Source organism: Ursus maritimus, unplaced genomic scaffold (assembly GCF_017311325.1).
Source record: "Ursus maritimus isolate PB19 unplaced genomic scaffold, ASM1731132v1 scaffold_14, whole genome shotgun sequence".
Classification (NCBI taxonomy): domain Eukaryota; kingdom Metazoa; phylum Chordata; class Mammalia; order Carnivora; family Ursidae; genus Ursus; species Ursus maritimus.
In genome coordinates this window covers 69726644-69742051 of record NW_024423786.1, presented here as the reverse complement: position 1 = coordinate 69742051, position 15408 = coordinate 69726644, and the positions used below count along the sequence as shown (strand labels likewise).

The 15408-nt window shown below is 49.1% G+C and overlaps 1 protein-coding gene across 1 annotated transcript in view; it reads left to right on the top strand.

Annotated features, from left to right (window-relative positions):
- Positions 1–2788: 2788 nt before the first annotated feature.
- Positions 2789–15408, top strand: part of NT5M (5',3'-nucleotidase, mitochondrial) — a 57780-nt gene continuing 45160 nt past the window's right edge. The window contains exons 1-2 of the mRNA XM_040630166.1: positions 2789–3058; positions 6500–6600. Coding sequence (XP_040486100.1) covers positions 2789–3058; positions 6500–6600 — 371 coding nt within the window. The remainder of the gene's footprint in view (positions 3059–6499; positions 6601–15408) is intronic.

Here is a 15408-nt window from a genome sequence, read left to right as displayed (position 1 = left end):
GCCTGATGTGGGGTTCGATCCCACAACGCCAGGACAACGCCGGGATCACGCCCTGAGCCGAAGGCAGACGCTTAACCGCTGTGCCACCCAGGCGCCCCCAAAATCATTTGTTTCAAATAACCACACCAAAGGGCAAGTTTTTAATCTTTCAGTGATTCAGTGGGTTTGTCCTTCAAAATGGGTTAATGTTAGTATTCTTCACTGCAACTTTGTGGCGTTTAGTGAGACAATTCACACAAAGAGCTTAGATGGTGCCTGACACAGAGTAGGTAGGCATCCATATATGTAAGCTTTGATTACCATGTATTATCAGCTATGTTGAACATGACTGTGCCTCTTGTCCCTTAGTCCCAGTCTTCTCACCTGTCAAATGGGATTAGCAATATCTGCTATGTTCAAGGCACACAAAAACTAGTTGTTGAATATAAGCACAAATGAATTTATTGAACACATATTATATGCCAGCCCGTTCTTTTTTTTTTTTTTAAAGATTTTATTTATTTATTTAACAGAGACAGAGACAGCCAGGGAGAGAGGGGACACAAGCAGGGGGAGTGGGAGAGGAAGAAGCAGGCTCATAGCGGAGGAGCCTGATGTGGGGCTTGATCCTATAACGCCAGGATCACGCCCTGAGCCGAAGGCAGACGCCTAACCGCTGTGCCACCCAGTCGCCCCATGCCAGCCCCTGTTCTAAGCACTAGGGACATATAACTAAACACACCAGACAAGGTTTTACCCCTATGCAACATACATTCCAAAGGGGGAAGACAAAAATAAAAACCCACAAGTAAACAATAAAGCAAATCATTTTATTTTTTTAAAAGATTTTATTTATTCATTTGAGATAGATAGACAGAGCGAGCATGAGCAGGGAGAGAGGGAGAAGCAGACTCCCCGCTGATCTGGGGAGCCCAACATGGGGCTCCATCCCAGGACTCTGGGATCATAACCTGAGCCGAAGGCAGACCCTTAACTGACTGAGCCCCCAGGCATCCCTAAATTATTTAAAGTTAAGTAAAATGGAAAATCTGGTCCCACAGGTGCAGTAGGCACATTTTAATTACTCAACAGCTACATGTGGCCAGTGGCTACTGTATCTGGATAGCATTGTTCCATATCTTCCCAGGGATGCATCCCTAGGGATGAGTCGTCACAAGTCACGGTTTGTGTATTTCATTTGTAAAATTTACGTTTAAATACATTGAACTCGCTTAAAGCTACGGAGGCTGGTGTGTTTACGGGTGAAGTATACTGCTGTCTACAGCTTACTTTGAAATGCTTCCAAGAATAAGATGGATGAGGGAGGGGCGGGCAGACGCACTGACGTATGGCAAAGCAAATATAGCAAAGTGTTAACTGCAGAATCCAGGTGGAGGGTGTATGTATCTTCCTCAGACAAGTCTTTCCACTTTTCTGAGTGAAAACTTTCGTAATAAAATTAGGAAGAAAAGCAAGGTGACATAATTAAAGAATAAATATCAAGGCGGAGAAACACAGCGGGGAGTCTTAGCTAGGGGGTCAGAGAATAACCAGAAAAAGTTCCTGCAGGGATCTCATTCATTCATTCATTCATTCAGGACGCAGGGATGAATGAGACCTGGTCTCTTCTCTTGAATCCAGGAGGTGCCATGAGAGTAACCAGTTGTGCGAGGGTGCTGGGAACCTACTGTGTGCCGAGGCTGGAGCATGGGTCCATGGGACACCACAGCCCAAATACTTTTTGAACTGTGCCTCACTGCTTCGTTGTGGTCCTGACTATCTCTCTGCCTGAGAGTGGACTACCCTACCCTTCCTTCACCATAATTTCAGGCAGATCCAAAAAATGTCTGTTCCGTGAGGGTGGGGACTTTGTTCACCACTTGATATCCACCACCGAGCACGTAGGAGATGTTCAGCAAGTCTGTGCCAAAGAAATGTAAGAATGAAAATCGTGGTTTCGTTGGCCTCTCCACTCTCCGAGGCCTTTGGGCTTGCTGCTCGTGCATCCCCTCCCGCAAGAGACCTTTCCTGACCCCCTGCCAGTCTCCCCACTCCTGCAACATCAGGTCATCCTGCTTTTTGGTTTTTTTCTTTTCTGTTAAAAAAAAAAAAAAGCTATCAATACCAGGGTACAAAACAATATGTGTTTATAGATTTATTTGAAAATCACCAGTTTTATTAAGGCTTTGTGATGTTTGCAAGGTATTTATTTGTCCTACTAATATCAGCTTCTCCCCAGATGTTCCCTATAAAGCAGGGAGGCTGTCCGAGGGCATCTCATCCTGTTTTGGTTCCTTCATACTATTTTCACCCTCTTTAAATTTTTGCCCGTTTTGTACGCTTGTTTGCTTTTCGCCTGTGTCGTCTTCTAAAAGGTAGATTCCAGGATGGCAGGAACCCTGTCAGTTTTGTCCCCAGCCCCATACAGTAAGTGCTCAGCGACACGGACACAGCCTTGCTCCATCAGCGTGCATGGCTCCTGCAGCCTCGCTGCTGCAGTGGGAGGAGAGAGCCCAGGCCCGCGGTCCTGGGAGAAGATGCCAGCTGAGAGCCTGGGACTGTGGACTGTCCCCAAAGCCACGCCCCCCGAGCCCCGCCTCCGCCGGGGCGCGTGCCGCAGCCTCGCTCTGGGGCCAGAGCCTGCGCGCTCGCGCCCCGAGCGCCCAGCGCCCCGCGCCCCTCGGGCGCCCGGGACAGCAGGGGTTTCTTCTCCGCCCCCGCCCCGCCCGGCTGTCATGTCTCCGGGCCCGGCCCGGCGGGGTGGCGTGGCCCAGGCCCCGGCTCCCGCGGCGAGCGACCGCCAGGGGCCATGATCCGGCTGGGCGGCTGGTGTGCGCGGCGGCCCCGCGGCGCGGCGTTCCCGGCGGGGCGGCGCTGGGGACCAGGCTGGCGAGCGGGCCGGGCGGACGGCCGCGCCCTGCGGGTGCTGGTGGACATGGACGGCGTGCTGGCCGACTTCGAGGGCGGCTTCCTCAGGAAGTTCCGCGCGCGCTTCCCCGACCAGCCCTTCATCGCGCTGGAGGACCGGCGCGGCTTCTGGTTGTCCGAGCAGTACGGCCTCCTGCAGCCCGGCCTGAGCGTGAGCATCCCCCGCCCCGGCCCCGCTCGTCGCCGCCGCCGGGCCGCCGTTCCCGCTCCGGGACCCCGAGCCCACCCGAGCCCGGCGGGACTGCGGCCCTCCTTCCCAGCGCTGGGCCGGGAGCCCGCGTGACCTTGGGTGGGTCACCTCCCCGAGCCTCGGGGTGGTCCTCTCGTAAAACAGGGGGACCTGGGGAGGACCCAGGGCGCCGCGCGCGCAGCCCGGCGCGCACAGAACTGTTGGATGTCACCGAGGGCGTCTCAGAAGTCAGGAGAATATGGAGCGTAAAATACGAACTCTATCTTTAGCTGACTTTTTAATTTTTGGTGCATTTGGCCGCAAGTCTTTAAATTGTTTAAATGAAATAAACGTTACAAGTCAAGTCCCCTTGACCCCTGCCACAGTCAAATGCCCATTTCCTCATCCTCACGAATTTGATGCGTGTCCTTACCGTTTTTCGTCCTTTTCCATGAATCATAACTCCCAGTGGTATTTGAGGAGTTGAGTGACTTTGTGGACGTCACACGAAGAGTCAGTGGTCAAGATGGGGTGGGCTCAACTCTTTGGTTTCTCCCCCTGCTTTGGCGGCCCTGCTGNACGTGAGCCCACCGCATCCCCCTGACTCCCGCTGTGCTTTGCCTTCTGAGTCCAGGATGGATGGAGGGGAAATATCCAGGCATGTTTATAGACAGATGGCTTAGTTTGTGAATTTAAACTATTTCGGGGAAGGAACGGGATTTTGCCTTGCACGAACTTAAAGAGGCTGGCTGTTTTCTGGCATTCCTTGATTGGTCACCCAAGGTCACCACCAGAACTCTGATGATGATGACATTAGAGCCTATTTTGTATCCCCAGGTTGACTGCATTGTCTCCCATGTGAGGTAGATGTTATTGTCTTCGTTGTGCAGATGAGGAAACTTGTCCCAAGTCCTATAGTTAGTAAGGCGCTCGGCTAGGATTCCAACCCAAGTCTGTCTGCCTCCCAAGCACATTCAGCTTTCCCCACCCCAAAATCCTCTTCTCCGTCCTACTCTAACAAGTGACATTTCTTTTGACTTAAAAAAGGTAACTTGACAATAATTGGCTTGTTGAGAGGCAGGTGTTAAAAAGAAAACCAAGCACCACGTCTCTTCATTAATACCGTGCACTTCAGACGTGACTTTCCCAGAGTTCTGTGTGCTCACTTCTCCCAGCTCTAATACCTGATTACCAACTTCAAGCTGGAGAGAATACCCTAGTGATTTTTGGGGCCTCAGTAACAGACTCTTCTGCTCTATGTGGGTGTTCACTTGCAGACAGTGCACAGTATTGGCAGTCTGGGCCCCTTACTTCCTCGCAGGAGTGTATTGGGGTGAGCAAATGAAGCCCACCCCCAACTCTGAAAAGGACAGTGGCTTTTGCAGTCCTTTGTACGGATGTGCAGATTCCAGCTCTAAGGAGATGATTTGACCATTTTCTAAGGACGAGGCAAAGGAACGGAGGTCCCGGGACAGTAAAGAGGCAGTGTTCTGGGCGTGACCTGCTGAGTTCTGCTTCTGGGAACATTGCAGGAAACAGGATTTTAACAGATGAACACATGCCCTGTGTCCCCAGCATAGCTCACCGCAGGACATCCCTGAGTCTCCCCTTGGCTGAGCTGGCCCAGCATCCACAGTTAAAAACAACCAATGAACCAACCCACCTTAATTATGTAGGCATTTCTGCTTTACAAAATACCACTCTATTGGTATCCCCTTTGATCTCCACAGGGCTCAGAGAGGTAATCAGGGCAGAGGTGGAAGGCAAAGCTCATTTTAACTGACTTAGAATCCTACACTGTCAGGACAGTTGAAGAACTCAGCCCAGAGAGAGGAAGTCCCTGGCCCAGGGTTTCAGAGCCAAGTTAGTGATGGAGGGAGGGAGGGGATGTTGGGATGCTGATTCCTGAGCTAAGATGGTGAGTCCAAGGTCACGCAGCCAAGGCCAGGACCTCTTACTCCTCCATCAAGTATGCTTTCCACCAGTCCATGCTGCCTCTGTGTGAGTCAGAAGCCCTGAGTCAAGTTCTGACAGCATCACCCATAAGTAGCCTTGAAAACAATCCTCTAAGCCTGTTTCCTTATCAGTAAACTGGGGATAGCGATTCTTGCCCCTCGTGGGAGGTGAGGGCCAAACAAGAGAGACCATATTTTAGCAATCTGTACTCATTTGCTTCAGCCCATGTGGTTCACGAGAACAATGCTAGCGTGATCTCAGGGCACTCTGCCTCTAAGTGTGACACGGTGGTGGCACTTGTCCCGGACTGTGTGGCGTCTGACCTGGCAGAGACACCTCCTGCTGTACATGTGGGAATTAGGTTCCTGATTCTCGGAGGTCGGCGTCCGTCTCCCCTCCCCTTGTCCTGAGCCTGGGAAAGTGTGGCATTCTGCAAACTTGATTTCAGTCCAGTGACATAAGGTCGAACCTTGTAGCCTCGGAGTTGGGAGATGGTGCTCAGCTCTCAGCAATGCCCCTGTTTTGCTGTGTCGTATTGAGTAAATCCCTTCCACCCTCAGAGCCTGGATTTTCTCATAGGAACAATGAGGGCCTGGATGTTTGGCTTTCAGACTTGAAAAGCAGCAGGATACTTTTTTGTTTTTTAAGATTTTATTTATTTATTTATTTATTTATTTATTTGACACAGAGAGAGAGAGACAGCCAGCAAGAGAGGGAACACAAGCAGGGGGAGTGGGAGAGGAAGAAGCAGGCTTCCCAGCCGAGCAGGGAGCCCGATGCTGGAGCTTGATCCCAGGACCCTGGGATCACGCCCTGAGCCGAAGGCAGACGCCTAACGGCTGAGCCACCCAGGCACCCCGCAGAATACTTTTTAAACAAAGTACTTAATGACACGCCAATGCGTAGCATAGATTCCAGCGGGTACGGATGGGGAACCTGGAGTTCTGCTCGACTGGCCTTCTACCTGCCGCCTTGGCCACCCAGACCCCACATGGCACAGCAGTGCTCTGAAGAGTCTCTGAGTTCCTCCAGCTCTCGAATTGAAGTACTGTAGTGCCATGGCAAGACCCGGTCCTCCCCCAGAGCCTCTGCGATGCCTCTGGCCATTAGAATCAAGCAAGTGCGTGATTCACGATGACTTGCCTTTGGTCCCAGATGGCTCTAGCCGTGCCTCAAACAGAGCAGGCTTCGGAATCCATAGCTCGTGACCCTTAGCTGATCTCTGCTGGATCCTTGCAGAAGTCAGACCCCCTGGAGAGGGGCTGGAACACACACGTACGTGTTCCGTGTGATCCCCCGGTCCCCCAGGATATGTCCCTGGGTGTGTGTGTGGTGCGGGGTGGCGGGGGGAGGAACTTGGAAGGCTCACACTCTTGTCAACTGCTCTTCCTAGCTGCACCGTCGTCCCTGCGGTGAGGCAATGTGCTGAGTACCCTGAAGTCACCGACCTCTCTCTCGTCCTCTTAGGAGAAGGCCATTAGCATATGGGAATCAGAAAATTTCTTTCTTGACCTGGAGCCTCTACCAGGGGCTGTGGAAGCTGTGAAGCAGATGGCCAACCTAGAAAAGTAAGTTTGTCTTCCCGCCTGAGCATTTGTGCCTTCCTCCCGCCAGCACCTCCCCTACTCTCCCTCTGCCTCCCTCGCTTCTCTCTCCTCACCCCTGCACAAGCCCATGCTTCTTTCTTTGGCACTCAACCTGGTAACGCCCTGAGTGAAACAGACTCAGCTCGACAGCTAGTGAGGTGTTTTGATCTGGTAACAGGAGAAAATATTGAGTCTAATTGGATCTGGTTGACTGGGCGCTGGGCGTGCATGTATTCAGCAAATAACTGAGAACGGACTGTTGGACGTTGCCAGACACCAGTGATACAGAGATGAACAAACACGGTCCTGCCCTCATGGAGCTCACAGCCCAGCCAGAGAGGAGACGTCACACAAAAGAATCTCACGAGCAGAGATAATTGCAGATTGGGATAAGAGCTGAAAAGCAAGAGGAAGGAGTACACAGAGGTCTAACGGGCGACCTAACAAGGAGACATGGCGACGAAGCAGCAGGAGTGCGTGAGAGATTCCCGTGTTGTTCTAGTGACGTGACTGCTTCCGGGAGCTGAAGCCCCAGCGCCTTAACCTTTCACTAAGATCCACTAGCAGTTACAGATGATGGGCTTCCCTGAGGACTTAAAAAACAGTAACAGCGTATTGAGATATAATTCACAAAGTGTACAATTCAGTGGTTTTTAGTATGTCCGCAGAGTTGTGCGTTCAGGACCGGAGTCGATTTCGGAACACTGTCATCAGCCCAAAAAGAAACCCTACACCCATTAGCAGTCCCTACCCCTTCTCTCTCCTTTCCCTGCAGCCTTAGGCAGCCACTGTCTACTTCAGGGCTCTGTAGATTAGCGGGGGCTGGACAGTCCCTGTGTATTTCATGTACATTTCACGGAGCGCACTGTGTGGTCCTTTGTGATTGGTTCTTTTATGCAGCCTTTGTGTGTTCATGGTCATCTCCCTGGTGGCACAAATCAGCACTCCATTCCCTTTCATCGCTGAGCAATATTCCGGTGTATGGATAATGACATTTTGTTTCTCTCTTCATCAGTTGATAGACACTTGGGTTGTTTCTGCTTCTCAGGTATTGAGAATAATACTGGCGAACACTCACGGACGGGTTTTTTTGTGGTTGCATGTTTTCATATACAGGTTGTATATACCTAGGAGCAGAATCCCTGGGTCATGTGGTGAATCCATGTTTAACATTTTGGGGACTGCCAAGCTGTTTTCCAAAGTGACAGTACCATCTGACGGTCTCCTTAGCAATGTATGAGGGTTCCAACTTCACAGCCTTGCCAACACTTGTGGTCTTTCTTATTCTAGCCGTCCTCGTGGGTGTGAAGGGGTAACTCATCATGGTTTTGATTTGCATTTCTCGGTGGCTAATGATTTGAGCATCTTCTTGTGTGTTTTTAGCCATTTGTTTGTGGTTTTGGGAGAATTATCTTTTTTTGCTATTTTTTCTTCAATTGGGTTATTTATCTCTTTATTGATAGTTTTTAAGAATTCTTTATATATTTTATCTTTTTAAAAAGATTTTGTTTATTTGAGAGAGGGAGAGAGAGAGAATGAGTGGGTGAGGGGCAGAGGGAGAAGCAGGCTCCCCACCAAGCAAGGAGCTCAATGTGGCACTTGACCCAGGACCCTGGGATCATGACCTGAGCCAAAGGCAGCCGCTTAACAGACTGAGCCACCGGGGCACGCAAAGAGTTCTTTTTATATTTTAGATGGTAAGTCCCTTACCAGATATATGATTTGCAAATATATTCCCTCATTCTGTGGGTTTATTTTAGTCTCTTTGTGGTGTCCTTTGAAACTCACAGTTTTTATGTGGGTATAGTTCAATTTATCTGTTTCTTTTCTTTTTTTTTTAAGATTTTATTTATTTATTTGAGAAAGGGAGAGCGCACAAGCAGGGGCAGAGGCAGAGGGAGAGGGAGAAGCAGACTCCCCACTGAGCAGGGAGCCTGACACGGGGCTCCATCCCAGGACCCCGGGATCATGACCTCAGCTGAAGGCAGACCCTTAACTAACTGAGGCACCCAGGTCCCCTATCTGTTTTTTTCCTTTGGTCATCTGTGGTTTTGGTGTCATATCTAAGGGTCGTTTGCTTAATCTACAGTCACAAGACTTGCTCCTATGTTTTCTTCTATGAGTTTTAGAGTTTTAGCTTTTACATTCAGGTCTTTGATCCATTTTGAGTCAATTTTTGAATATGGTGTGAGGAAGGGGTCCCACCTCATCCTTTTGCGTGTGGAAACCCACTTCTCAGTACCATTTGTTGAAAAGACTCTTCCCCTTCCCCCTCATTGAATTGTCTTGGCTTCCTTGGCAAACATCAGCTGACCATGAATGTTAGGATTTATTTCTAGGCCTGTAAATACTTTCATTGGTCATAGTTTTGCTCGAATTTACCAACCGGAAAGACCAGTCAAACAGAAGGTCTGGTTCGGTCTTTATCGTGCTGTATAAATGCCTCCAAAAACCTTCAGTGTTCAAAGTGCCTTGATAAATAGGCATCAGAGGAACACGAGATGCTTTCAGTTCGAGTTGAATCGTAAACCAGTTTGGTTGATCATTTATTTTTAGCCCAGAGTCAGGTCATGCCCAGTGGTATATTTCTTGCTGGTTACGATTGGAGCCTGATTTATAGTGGAATACTGTCGGATAACTTTCTCGCCTCCGCCAGAAGAGCCTAGAGAGCCAAAGCACATGTGTGTTTGCACCGCAGCTTTTCCAAACTCTGCTTGTGTCTGGATCAGCGTTTCCTGCACCACATTCAGCCAGCTGTATTCTGGGGCGCTGGACGGCATAGTGGTTAAGGTTATGCCCTCACTGGAGTGAGACTGCCCAGGCTCAAGCCCAGGCTTTTCTAGAATCGAATCTTGGACGTTGGGCAAGTTATGAAGCTTTCTGGGTCTCATTTCCTTCAACTGTAAAACGAGGGGAATGAGAAAGGCCTCATTATAGTGCCTGGCACATCGTAGACACTCAGTAGCCGTTAGCCGCAGTTATCGTTCTGCAAGATTTAGTACGTATGGAGCAACAACAACAAAAGCGGTCTTCAGCCAAAACGGTGTGGGGGACATTGGATTAAGAAGGTTTCTTTGCCATAGGCCTTCGAAGGGCTTCAGGTTTGCTAATATGGATCGTGACTCATCACCCGGGTAACAGAGGATGCAGCCTTTCTTCATACGCGTTCTAGTCCGGGACACTCTTTCCCACGGCTTCCCAGTGAACGCTTGTGAAAATGCAAGTCTAGACCATCTCACAGGTCTGTTACCTCCATTTTGGCTCTTAACGGGGTAGATTCCCAAGGTCAGTGCCCCACGTGTGGACAGAGACCGGGGTCTAGTCTGTAACTAAGTGGATAGCTTTGTGTCTGGTACCAAAGTAGACCGAGGCCAAGATTTAAAATGGTACTGAAGGAATATTTGCCAGGCACCTGCTACGGGTGTGGCCCTGTACCAGATGCTGCCCGTACCGCGGTAGATAAGAGACGGTTCTGGCCTCCGAGGAGTTCGCTGGGAAACAAAGGACTAGAGCATAGTTCTGAAAGTGACGTGGTAGACGTGCGGATGGAGACAGGCAGCTACTCCCCGGGGGAGGCAGTGACACTGGAGCTGTTGTCCTGAGAAATGAAAAGCAATCTGCCTGGTGGAGAAGGCAAAGGGGTTCCTGGCAGGAGGGGAACACGGAGCAAACACCTTACCTGCTCGCTGTCCTAAGACCGCCTCGCTGGCATGCTATGTCCTGGCTCCCGTAGCACTGAGGGGGAGGCTGTGCCTTCCTGGGCATCCCGTCCCATCCCAAAGAGCTTCCCTGGAGTATCTTCAGGGGCGACTGCCCTTTATTCAGTAATACATGAGCATATTCTTACAAAGCACTCAAATAGTGGGAACATTCGTGAACAAAATTGTCCCTCTCTCCCCGTGTACATCTCCCTCAACCCCGCTCTTCCTATCCTAGTGAGCAACTGGGGACGCGTGCTTCCAGACCTTCTCAAACGCATTTACATACAGGTTGTGTACAGGTCTGCAGACTTACCTGTGGTACCGGCAGCCAGAATGGTATTTCCAAACCAGAGTTCTGTTGATGCAGGTCCCCTCTTAAAACTCTCTCTCGGCTTCTTTTTGCCCTCAAATGAAACGCGAACTCAGCCAGGCTTGTGAGGTGGTCTGTGACCAGGCCGTGCCACCCTCCGACCTCTTTTCACCTGTTCCAGACACAGTGGCTTTGTTTCTGTCCTGTGGACGCGCCAAGCTTGTTTCTGATCTCACGGCCTTTGTTCCCGACATACCCTCTTGGAATGTTTCTCCACGAGCACTTGGCGCGGCCAGATTGTTGTTGTTGTTGTTGTTTTTAAAGATTTTATTTATTTACTCATTCGACAGAGATAGAGACAGCCAGCGAGAGAGGGAACGCAAGCAGGGGGAGTGGGAGAGGAAGAAGCAGGCTCATAGCGGAGGAGCCTGATGTGGGGCTCGATCCCACAACGCCGGGATCACGCCCTGAGCCGAAGGCAGACGCTTAACGACTGAGCCACGCAGGCGCCCCGGCCAGATTGTTTTTAATCCTTCAACTCTGAGCACCTCGCGTGTCGTCTTCTCAGAGAGGCCATCCTGCTGAAGCTGAGGAGGCCAGTGTCCCCGGCTAGGCATTCTGCCGCCTTCCTGGCTAAGCTGAAGTTGCATGCCCGTGTTTGTCCCTTCCTCTGTCAAATGCCAGCTCCCTGAGGTCAGGGATTGCCTCGGTTGTGGCTCTATCCTCAGTCTCTAGAGTGCTGCCTGGCTCATGGTACAGACTCAGGCCCCTGCTGGAGAAACATCCACATCATAGTTGTTGCTGATACAATAGGACTGTAGTCATCTATGTTATGCTACTGCTTTCTCTTTTTTACTTAGCAATATAATATGTGTTCGCTATCTTTCCGTAACAACACTATCGAACTCTCTTTTCACTACCAAATAGTGTCCTATTGTGAACCAGATACCATCACGTAGGTAACGATTTCCACGAGACATTTAAGTCGGTTCTCATGTCTTCCTGTATACCCGGGCCACAGTGACTGTGCACATACGTGTGCAAGTATTTCTGTACCATAGTGGGCTAGCTGAATTAAAGTCATGTGCATTTAAAAATAATTTTTATTGAGGTGTAATTAACATAGGTGTTACGTTAGTTTCAGATGGGCTGTGTAATGATTCAAGGATTGTATATATTACTCAGGCTCATTAGGATAAGTGTACACTTTTTTTTTTAAAGATTTATTTATTTATTTGCGAGAGAGAGTGCATGCACATGAGTGGGGGAAGGGACAGAGGGAGAGAATCCCCAAGCAGACTCCCTGCTGAGCGGAGCCTGGTGCAGGGGCTCAATCTCACAGCCCTGAGATCATGACCTGAGCGGAAACCAATCGTGGGATGCCTAACTGTCTGAGCCAGGCAGGTGCCCACAATAGCTGTACTCTTAATCCCCTTTGTCTGTTTCACCCACACCCCACCCACTGCTCCTCTGGCAACCCGCAGTCTGTTCTTTGTATTTAAACTTGATAGATACTTAGTGATAGATACTTAGATACAATCTTTTTTGCAAATGTTCCCCCACATCAACTAACATAGTGTATTTCATATAAAATGCCCCCAGTCAACCTGTCTTATCCTTGAAAGGGGCATTTGATGTAAAAATAACCAAAACTGATTTGGAGTGAATGCCAACAAATAAATGAGTCCTATCCGAATTTCCTTAGTGCTTAGAATATGACGGATTTTAATATATGTTGAATAAAAGGAACTCATGATGTCTAAAGCAATGAGTACTTTCTGATGGGACTGTAATTGGCTTCAGAGGTCAGTCCCTAAGAGAAGACAGAAAAATGTTTGCTTTAAAAAAATAGAGCTTATGGTTAATTTTGGGAAATTATGACATACGTTAAAAAGTCATTTATGATCTCATTATTTGAAACCACCAGTTTCTTACATTTTGATATTTTTGCTTGAGTTTTCTTTCCTATAGATCTTTTCCCCATAGTTGTTATATTACGTATGGCTCTTAAACATGTATTAAGAGGTAGCGGTATTTGCCAAAACAAGTATTTGACATCCTAGGGGGATGACTTAACACCACTCATTTAGAAAGATAAGTTTAGATGTGCTTACACCTGTGTTTAATAAGCATGACTTTCAATACCTATTGTTAGAAGGGGAAGGGGGGACAGTACAGCATCCTCCAACCTGAGAAGGTACTTTTTCTTTTAAATGGTTGTATTTATTTATTTGAGAGAGATTGAGAGAACCAGTGGGAGGAGGGGCAGAGGGAGAAGCAGACTCCCCGCTTAGCAGGGAGCCCGATGCGGGGCTTGATCCCAAGACCCTAGGATCTTGACCTGAGCCGAAGGCAGACGCTTCACTGACTAGCCACCCAGGCGCCCTGAAAAAGTACTTTGAGAGCGGGGACTCCATATAGTTTACCCAGTTTTATTCGGGTAACACTGACAGGGGGGTCAGGCCGGCGAGGATCCAGACTGCCCAGCTGTTCTCTGCAAAATCCAATCTTAAGCCATAGGTTTTATAGGGCAAGGGGATGTACGGAGGGCACTATGGTGAGGTCAAAGGGTCGAACACTTAACAGATCTCATGGTGCCATCTGTATGTCAGAAGAGGAGGAAGAAACTATGTTATCTCTACTAGTTATCTAAACAACTTTAGGGGAGATCAGAACGAGCCTTCCCGCATTCCGGTCAGGGCACACGTTAATCTCCCAGGGGCCAGGAACAGGTACCCCCAAGGGAGGTCATTGGACGGACATGAACAAGACGGAGGGCCAAAGATGGAGTCAGTGTTGTCAGCACGCCTATGGTTGAGGAGCCTGGCATAGGAGGCGATGGACTCATTCACTCACCAGACAGATTTTGTGTCACTTAATATGTGCCTGGCGCTCTGCTAGCACTGGGGATATGTTCCTAAGTAAGACATCTAACCTAAGGTCTCGGGTCTTGAGGAGTTTTCGTTACGGTGGGGAGGATGACACGTAAGAAGAAAAACAATTTTAGCTTGCAGTAAGCTTGGTGAAGGACGTAGACAGTCGACGTGTCTGAGACTAAACGGAGAAGGGGCTACGTCAGGTGGGGCGGAAAGGTTTCTCCGAGGAGGTGACATGTGACTTCAGAGCTTAATGTTAAGAACGAACTAATTAGTAAGAAGCCAGGGTGCAGAGGCCCTGAGATGGGCAAGGAGTTGCTTATGTGAGGGACATTTTGAAGGAGATCGGTATGGCTAGAATTCAGTGAGTGTGGCGGGGACGGAAGGGATGGTCCAGTGGCGGAGGAACGAAGGGAGACTGATGTGATTTAACTTAGGGTTTAAAAACATGGGCTTGGGGTGATAAGTTTGGACAGGCATTTTTCCAAAAAGATGTGCAAATGGCCAATGAATGCGTGAAAATTTGCCACAACATCGTTGGTCCGTAGTGAAATGCAAATCAAAACCGCAATGAGATACCACTTCACACGCACTAGAATGGCTATAATAATAATAATAATAATAATAATAATAATAATAATAATAAAAGGACAATCGTATTACCGAGGATAGAGAGCATTTGGAACCCTTCTCAGTGCTGGTGGGATTGGAAGATGGTGCAGCTGCTGTGAAAAAAACATTTCCTCAAAATGGTAAATATGGGGGCGCCTGGTGGCACAGCGGTTAAGCGTCTGCCTTCGGCTCAGGGCGTGATCCCGGCGTGATGGGATCGAGCCCCACATCAGGCTCCTCCGCTAGGAGCCTGCTTCTTCCTCTCCCGCTCCCCCTGCTTGTGTTCCCTCTCTCGCTGGCTGTCTCTATCTCTGTTGAATAAATAAATAAAATCTTTAAAAAAAAAAAAAGGTAAATATGGAGTGACCATATGACCCAGCAATCGCACTCCGGGAGTGTACTTGAGAGAACTGAAAACACGCTTCCACACAAAAACCTGAATGAGTGTTCCTAGCAGCATTGTTCATAACAGCCAAAAGGTGAAAACAGCCCCCATGTCCATCAGCTGGTGTGTGCACGAACAAAGGAGGTCCATCTGTCCACGTCCAATGGAATATTACTCAGCAATTAAAAGGTGTGAAGCCCGGGTACATTCTACCATGTGGGCGACTCTCGGAAATGTTCTCCTAAATGAAGGGGGCCAGCAGCAAAAGTCCATGTACTATAGGATCCCGTTTATGTGAAATATCCAGAACTCGCAAATCACTCTGCTAGCACTGGGGATATGTTCCTAAGTAAGACACCTAACCTAAGGGCTCGGGTCTTGAGGAGTTTTCGTTACGGTGGGAGGATGACACGTAAGAAGAAAAACAATTTGGGGCGCCTGGGTGGCACAGCGGTTAAGCGTCTGCCTTCGGCTCAGGGCGTGATCCTGGCGTTATGGGATCGAGCCCCACATCAGGCTCCTCCGCTATGAGCCTGCTTCTTCCTCTCCCACTCCCCCTGCTTGTGTTCCCTCTCTCGCTGGCTGTCTCTATCTCTGTCAAATAAATAAATAAAATCTTTAAAAAAAAAAAAAGGTAAATATGGAGTGACCATATGACCCAGCAATCGCACTCCGGGAGTATACTTGAGAGAACTGAAAACACGCTTCCACACAAAAACCTGTGAATGAGTGTTCCTAGCAGCATTGTTCATGACAGCCAAAAGGTGAAAACAGCCCCCATGTCCATCAGCTGGTGTGTGCATGAACAAAGGAGGTCCATCTGTCCACGTCCAATGGAATATTACTCAGCAATTAAAAGGTGTGAAGCCCGGGTACATTCTACCATGTGGGCAACTCTCGGAAACG